General features: G+C 42.9%; 1 protein-coding gene across 2 annotated transcripts in view; it reads right to left on the bottom strand.

Annotated features, from left to right (window-relative positions):
* Positions 1 to 282: 282 nt before the first annotated feature.
* Positions 283 to 8,184, bottom strand: part of prdm1b (PR domain containing 1b, with ZNF domain) — a 14,001-nt gene continuing 6,099 nt past the window's right edge. The window contains exons 3-7 of one of the 2 annotated variants that reach the window (XM_084130255.1): positions 8,078 to 8,184; positions 6,599 to 6,848; positions 2,816 to 3,675; positions 2,604 to 2,732; positions 283 to 2,277 (exon numbers count right to left, since the gene is read on the bottom strand). The exon at positions 8,078 to 8,184 is cut by the window's right edge and continues 13 nt beyond it. In XM_084130255.1, the coding sequence (XP_083986381.1) occupies positions 1,759 to 2,277; positions 2,604 to 2,732; positions 2,816 to 3,675; positions 6,599 to 6,848; positions 8,078 to 8,184 (1,865 nt within the window). In that variant the 3' untranslated portion in view covers positions 283 to 1,758. Of the gene's footprint in view, positions 2,278 to 2,603; positions 2,733 to 2,815; positions 3,676 to 6,598; positions 6,849 to 6,968; positions 7,109 to 8,077 lie in introns of those variants that run through there. The other variant, XM_084130256.1, reaches the window with a different exon arrangement.

Genomic DNA, 8,184 nt, shown 5'->3' with positions numbered 1-8,184 from the left:
TTGTTACAGTAAAAAGTAACGCTAGGTAAAGGTTGGGGGTGTTTTTATGATTTCTTTTTCACGTCAAAATGAAAAACAGCAATGCATGTGATGGTGAGCATTTTTGATCAGTCTTAGCTGATGAGCAACAATTTCAGTTCCTCTACTTTCTAGAAATACGACCACAGAGAGCAGCGTTTGTGTGGGACTTTCAAGCGAATGAGCCTGATGAACGAGTGTGAAAACCTGATTCTGTTGACAGAGTAAGGGCACCAACCACACAATCACACGGACAGAGCGAGGTCTTAGACAAGTAATGTTTAATGCGCTACATTATAAAAGTTTGTCAAAAATAGGTTCTCACATATAAAGTATCAACATCTTTTGGACTGAGTCAAAAATAAACTAGGATAACAAAAGAACTGTACAAAAAGTCTCCTTTCTAAACCCTGTTGCAGCTAACAGTCAAATATCTGCACTTGGATCTAGTTCCTGCTTTTTCCAGTGCTGACATCAAATAAATTAAAAGAGCATAACATATGAAACTAACAATTTAACTTTTTAGTATGAGGTACTGTTGTGTCTGTAGTTCTGTAGTCTATAAAAAAAGAAGTATTGCAATCTTCATGATTGGCAAATTCAGTTTCAGCTACATCGATTTGATCATTTTCATAGTGCTAACAATACTTGTTTGGATTAAAGAGACAACAGTAAACATTGGTAGACACAACCAAGTAACATTAAACTAAGAAAACAAAGAATATTTCAAATATTAAATAAAAAGTGAGGCATGTTTTCTTTCCAATGTCAAAAGGGGTTCAGGATCTGAGAAAACCGCTATGATATTCTTAGAAGCTACAGTGAATGATTCCTTGAAAAGGTACATTTTACATCCTTTCATAAAAGATCACATTCAGAATTATTTAACACCAGGTAAAATCATGGACACGTACATCCATTTATACACATTCGCAGACAGACCACACTTGGAATGGACGGAGAAGATCCAGTCCATCTGGGACTGTAACATATAGTGTCCATAGTGGGATTGACACATAATTCCTGAGAATCCCAATATTTTTTTTAAAAAAATACATAAAAAGTACACATATAAACAAGTTTTAAAACATTTGATACAATGCTCAAAAAACAAAAAAACAAAAAACAAAAAAAAACAAAAAACTCAACAATAATAAGTTAAGACAAACTCACACAAACAGACTTTGACATCGGTTTGAAAACCAGATGAGGACATTATAAATCACATCTTCATTCTATAACAGGTCAGAGGGTAGAAGTGCAATCCCTTTCTTCAAGTCTTTGGAAACACTATTTGTTTGGTGCGGCTCTCATTGGCTTGGTTTACGCATCTTCTCTTTGATTTTCCCAGGAAAGAGAGGATTTTTGGTCAACTAGGGAATGCCCTGTGCATAGATAGCATTTTTAGAGGGGTTTCTGGAAGACCTGAAGGAGCGATCCCAGCAAGCAATAGCCGTCATGTCACCGTCTAGGTTAACTATAGACTCGACAGTGATTACAAGGTGTTTAGTTTCATTTCTTTGACATGTTCTATGCTATTTGTTGCCCACTTATAGTCAAAACTGATTCATTGTAGTTTTTGGCCAGGCAGCGCATGCGATGGTTGATATCCCATCATGTTACCAATGTCAATAATATCTACAGGATATCAGTGTCATGGTCAATCTATAGTCAGGATTTAGCTATTAAACGGCTGTTGGACGTCTTTTAAAAGCAAAATTGCTTGCTGGGATACGTCATCTACTCCTCCTCAGTCTTAATAGAGTGCCGATGGTTGAAGTGAACCACGCTGGCTCTCTCCTGGTGATGATGACCCATGATGGTCACTCCCTGAGGTACTGAAGTACTGAAAGCCTTGAGGAATCCCACATCTTCCTTCCCCTCGCCGTTTTCCAGACTCCTAGCCAGCCATTTCTCCAAGGCGGCGTCCACTTGAGCATCTCCGGCGTTCTCCGGAAGAGCCTCGGCCTCGTGACTGGCGTCGAAGCGCTCCACCAGCTCGGGGATCTCGGGACGGGTGTTGGGACAGCATCCGGAGCGCTGGTGGAGGTGTAGGGAGAAGCGATGGATGAAGCCTCGGGTGCAGGTTTGGCAGGTATACGGGCGGTCGCAGGAGCTGTGAAGCCGACGGTGGAGTTTAAGGTGGATGTACTGGGTAAACTTCACTCCACACAGCTTGCACTGATACGGCTTCTCTCCCGAGTGCAGACGCAAGTGTGTTTTCAGGTTGCTGGTGCTGCTGAAGCGTTTGTGGCACACCTGTGGACATTCAAAGAGAATCACAGACTGTAATTCAAAGAGGCGGCACACAACAACCTCTCTCGTCTCGTTGTTGCTCTGGTATGCAGACAGCAAGCCAGCCACACTAAAGGACTTATTTATTTTCATTGGTCAATATGAATGACTAGCGCAGGCTGACGCCACTGTCACACCCTCTCTAGTTACTGAACAACAAAGCTTTTCTCTTAAGGAAACAGGAGTGACAAGGTAAAGGTCCTGTCACAGATAAGCAGTGTTGTAGGTGTGAGTCATGGCATGTTAATAGGATATATAACTTCATCTTGAGTCACAGCACATGAGCTCACCTGGCATTCGTGTGGTTTCTCTCCTGTGTGGACTAGGTGATGTTTCTGTAAGTGTGCCAGCTGGGTGAAACTCTTTTTGCACAAGTTGCACTGGAATGGTCTCTCGCCACTGTGGACCCTCAAGTGCACCTTCAAAGCAAACACAGGCCCTTTAGTCTTAACCACATCACACCACATCTCTCAAAACAAGACTTAGAATAAAGTGTACTCACTTTGAGGTTGGACAGTTGACCGAAGGTCTTGAGGCAGACGTTGCATTCATACTTGATTTTGCCGTTCTGCTTCTTGAGTGGGTACGGGAGAGATTTGTACCCGGGTGTTGGTGGAGAAGACGAGGATGGAGGTGATGTGCTCCTGGGCGAAGCCAGGCTGAGGTTAATGGCTTCTTCGCATTCAGAGAGAGGCTTCTGGAAACCTGGCCGAGGGGAGAGTTCTGGTGTCGCCGGGGCTCCCCGGGGGGGAGTGTTCGGGACTCTTTCCTTCAGTCCTCCATGGAGCGGGGAGGGATAGGGAAGGGTAACTGGTAACAGGCCAGGTTGGGGAATTGAAGGGTAGGATAAGCCATCACTTCCCAGGAATCCGTTGTACCGGAAACCCCCTTTCGAGGGCAACATGGACGGGAAGGGAGGGGAGTATGGGGGCAACAGCAAACGGGAATAATGAGGATTGTACTGTGGTAGAAGTGGATAAGGAGCTTGCAGAGGTCTGGGAGAGGGCAGGGAAGGGTAGGAGATCAAACCCTCTCGATGATGACCGTAGAGGCCGTGTAAGTGGAGCGGAGGGTCTTGCGGCGGAGACAGGGTGGGATACGGGTGAGCGCTCATGGTCATCTCCTTCTGGTTGGGATGTGGAGAATGCACCAACTGTGGTGAAACAGCTCTGTGGATCTTCTTGCTGAAATCCACGACCTGTTCGTCCGGCGTGTCAGGTGGCGTGTCCCTCTCAATGACCTCTACGTCGATCTTTTCATCCATCTCGTCTTCCTCTCCCTCGCTTTGAAGTTTGTGTGGGCTCGAGGCCTGTTTAGGGTAGTAGACGTACGGCTTCTGATAGTCCATGTCAGGCACGTACTCTGTAGAAAAGAGAGGACATAAAGGTCACACAGTGCAGAGAAGTGTGAAGGCTGACAGACAGCAGAGGTGAGAACACGAGTATGAGACTTAGACGTTCTACTAACTTTGCAACTACTGTACATGTCAACTCATTGGGTGTTTAATGATACCCTCATGTCACGATTCGATGAATATCACGATACTCACGAACTCACGAGATGGCATCATTGCGATACTCTAAGACGTATGATAAAAGGTTAACAAAAAATTTACTGTTTAGAATGCTAAATTGCTACAGTTTTACATTGGGGATGGAAACTCATAGCAGAGGACAATAGAGACACCAGAATAAACATATTCATGATTCTGAAGCTGAAAATACTGAATTATTTTAGATGAATATACTTGTCTGTCACTGACTAGATATATTTAAAATAATGTGGGCCACTTTTTACTGATAACAAGACATTTGGCATTATCAGGACCCACAAATAGTCCCCCATTGCATTATTACACATTATATATAGTAGTTTAATGTAGAACTGACACTAAAACTCTGGGACCATCAGAATACAGTGTTACCGAAACTTGTGAGCAAGTCAACAGATTTCACGTCAGCTGAGATTGACCCAGCAGGTCAAAGTCTTCGCAGAGCGGCATCGGTCACCCGTCGAACACGCCTGTCTGTCTGTGTGTCTGTGTGTCGTACACCTACTCATAACCTTCCCTCCTCAAACGCTCACTTATGGTAAATGGCAGCTCTTTCAGTTCAAAGCTGACAGGCAGAAGATCTCTGACTGGTTTCTGTTTGACAAAGAGGTAGTACTGCTTTCACACAGCACCTAGATTACAACCGTGTGGGTGTTCGCAGTGTGGGTGTGTGTATGTTTGTGAGGTGGAGGGCCATATGTATGTATCGGAAGAAAGGAGACTCATGTGACGGTGATACTTCTCACTCAGAAACTACTCTGACTCACCATAACAGCAGATGTCCTCGACCATGGGAAAAATCACTAACTGTTTCTTACTGTTATGCAGGGAATCGAGATAAGGTCAGATTATTACTGTCCTTTCGCTTCAGAGATTGTAAAAAGAAAGCCACAACAGCTAGCTTCTTTCAGTAACCTTTGTGGTGACTCAGACAAAACCTGCTAAATCATGGAGAGTGGTACAAGGCTCAAGTGTGTCACACAGCAGTGGGAAGATTACACAAACACAGTATAACCCTTGTGGTCGAAGCTTGGTTCCTCAAACCCAATCTGGTGCAACATTTACAGGCATCGTCTAGGTATTTCCTAACTACCGTGAGGAAAGTGAAAATGGATATTTGAAACTCCGAACAAAATCCAACTGTCAAATGTGTATAAATATGTTTTCAAATCCCGGAGGAACACGGATAAATGGAAGCAGTGCATATTCACCGTGTTTTGAATTAAACTAAATATCGGCAGATGTGTTCGAAGAACTTGATGACAAAGTCCAGCAAAAAGAGCTGTATGATGTAATATCACGCTTTTAAAACTGAATATACAGATTTCTTTGAACCTCACCAAGGAAGTGAAACTTGTGATAGCGCACTGAATGCTCCAAATTAAAAAGAAGAGGATCTAAGAAAGGGTTATGTTCTTCACGGTGCATGACTTTCTAAAGAGGGATATTTAGCTGTAATTGTTGAGTAAAAGCATCACAAGAGAGAAGCGTGTACTTGTCGGCATGACTCAGGTAATGGTCCTTAACAATAGCAGAGACAAATGCACGTACGAAACGCACAAAAACAGACATTCATGCATTCCGAGGAGTGAATAAGACAGGAAATAACAGTGTCAGTGTGAGATTGAATCAATGTGATATAGGCGCTATCACATGACATCTACTCAGACAGAAATATCCAGACAGTCCAGCGTTTTGTCATAAATATATACGCACACACTCACACAACTCACACATTCATACACAAACAGGTTCATTGACAGTCACTTTCGTGTTGTGACTTTCATGTTTTCATGTGTCAAACGAATCACTGATTTACAGTTCATTATATATACAGCTAATTTTCAGTAAACATTTAACAGTGTGTTGCTATTAGTGGCATAATGACATAATGGTCATGTGAAACATGTAAAGAAAGTACACCTATACAGTAAAACCAAAAATTACGCAGACACCATATACATTTTTTAATATTTGTTTTATGTGTGGGTGCAGGACAGTTCATTTATGTAAGTTAGGATAGCAAGGTGTCTGAATAGATTTTGGTTTGACTGTATATGACACTGCCACATAATCAAAAAATATCAAGCATCCGCCCGTATATATTTTGGATGTCAATATTACTAGTGTACGCAGAAGATCTGAGGGTGCCCGTTAATTACTGCACTCTTGCACTGTAAAAATGATTCTCGAAGTTGTAAATAAAAAGTCTTTAGCCTTCAAAATTTCACATTTCGTTCAATGACCGATTCCTTGGAATTATTTGTGAAAATTACATTTAAAAAAAACGTCAACTTTGTTTCAGTTCAAGGCACAAGAGATACACACAATAAAGATGCAAGAAGAAAAGCAAAAGTGGGAATAAAAACCACTATTAACAGCCTACTAGTTAATTACTGAACTCTTCACTGTAAAAAATGATTCTCAAAGTTGTAAATAATGATTTTAAAAGTCTTTTGTTCAATGATCGATTCCTTGGAATTATTTGTGAAATTGTTCAAAATAAATCTGTTTCAGTTCAAGGCATTAAAGGAGTCGCCTGATTCACAGGAAAGACACTGGGAAAATACACAAATGATGTGACTAATAATCCTAAAACTCTGAAATAAATAAAGATACAAGAAGAAAAGCAAAAAAAACCAAAAAAACACTTTATACATAAAAGCACACTTCATCCAGTTTTTCCCTCCCCAATGCCAGCTAATGTGGGATAATCCCAGAGCCGTGACTCACTTGGCTTCAGGCTGTCGGGTTGCTCCTGCTGGCCACACAGTCTCTGGGAAAACTCCGGGCTGTACCACACCAGCAGCTCCTGCTTGGGCTCCACGGGCCGGATGGTGTAGAAGAAGATCTCCTGGCCGTTCTGACAGGCCACCAGGTTCTGTTCGGCCCGCGAGCGCGCCGGGTTAGCGAACCGCATCCAGTTGCTGCGCTGGACGTCGTAGCCATCGATGAAGTGGTGTAAGTGGCCACCACTGTAGATCTGGATGGAGAGAGAGAGGAAAACATGAACGCGTGAGTCTGCAGGTGTCAAAACCATCACAAGTTTACCATCACAACATTAAAATCATTCTTTAAACCTGTAAATCAAATGATTCTTCACCTCTGCCATGAACAGAACGCTTGTCAAACAGCTGTTTATATCAACTCCTCTGTGTCTCCTGACCTGTGAAAGTGTGTGTGTGTGTATGTGTGGCTTGTCCTGCTGAAGATGTGTGACTAACTTTGTGTTTCAATGATGTCAGGCTTTTTATAAAGTGCAGGGCGTCAAAACGATCCACACATGCTGCCAGTCACACGCGCAGGCTCCGCCCCCGACTCCTCCCACTTTCATTATCAGTCTTGTGGGGGAATTCACTCCGCAGACATGCTGAGGCATGACATCTCCACTATCACAGACACTCCTTTAACCAGTTACACCCTTGAAGACTCATAAACACAAACACACTTTCACCCACACGGACACATCCGTCCACCTGCCTTCGGTCACGTGACACGATGCGTCATTTCAATTCTTTATGGCAACAGGAAGTTTGAAAGGATTTACAGGAAACGGAGAAAGGAAAGGACAGCTCAGACTAGGAAAACCCAAAGCGACATGCAAATGCACACATACACACACAGACACACACACACACCATGCATATAAACAAACATGTAGACAGATCTAGTGACCTTGGCAGGGAGATAAAGAGACTGAAGTTCACTTAGATGCATGCTGATATGAGAACAGAAAGAACTGAAAAGAAAGTGATTTGTGTGTGTGTGTGTGTGTGCGTCTCTGTCTGTGCAGGAATCCCGACTTCTCTAAAATCTGGCCACAAACCAAAGACTTGCGCTATCCTTTACGTTTTTGTCGAATGGTTTCGAAATAGGCTGACTTGGTAACTTCTGCTGAGTAAACCGTATGAGAACAGAGCAGGAATCTACAGCAAACAGGATACGGGCTCTCACAGCTTCCTCTGTGTTTTCCAAATAAGCCCTTAAAAGCACAATAGGAATACCTACATATTTTAATGCATGCGTGCGTGCCAAACATAGGTGTGTTTAAAAGAAAGACGATCGTGCCGAAGAAGCCACTGCATTTTTTTATGTATTCTTGCATGAATGAATAAGCTTCCGGCTCCTTTCTGCTAAAATTCTCGGGAAAGTCATAACCGGTTTGGCAACTTTTCATCAGAAACAGTATCCCTGAAAGATTAGGTCACTTACCCTCCAAAAGTACTTCCGGTTGGCTTGAAGAGGCACGTTTTCTTTGGTGTAGACGACCCCTTGAAGAGGTCCGAATCTCGTGCCCTGAGGGATGTACTCTTTACTGA

The sequence above is a fragment of the Abramis brama genome (assembly GCF_963993115.1).
Source record: "Abramis brama genome assembly, chromosome: 12".
NCBI lineage: Eukaryota > Metazoa > Chordata > Actinopteri > Cypriniformes > Leuciscidae > Abramis > Abramis brama.
The sequence above is the reverse complement of the archived record's forward strand: the minus strand, read 5'-3'. Positions and strand labels throughout refer to the sequence as shown.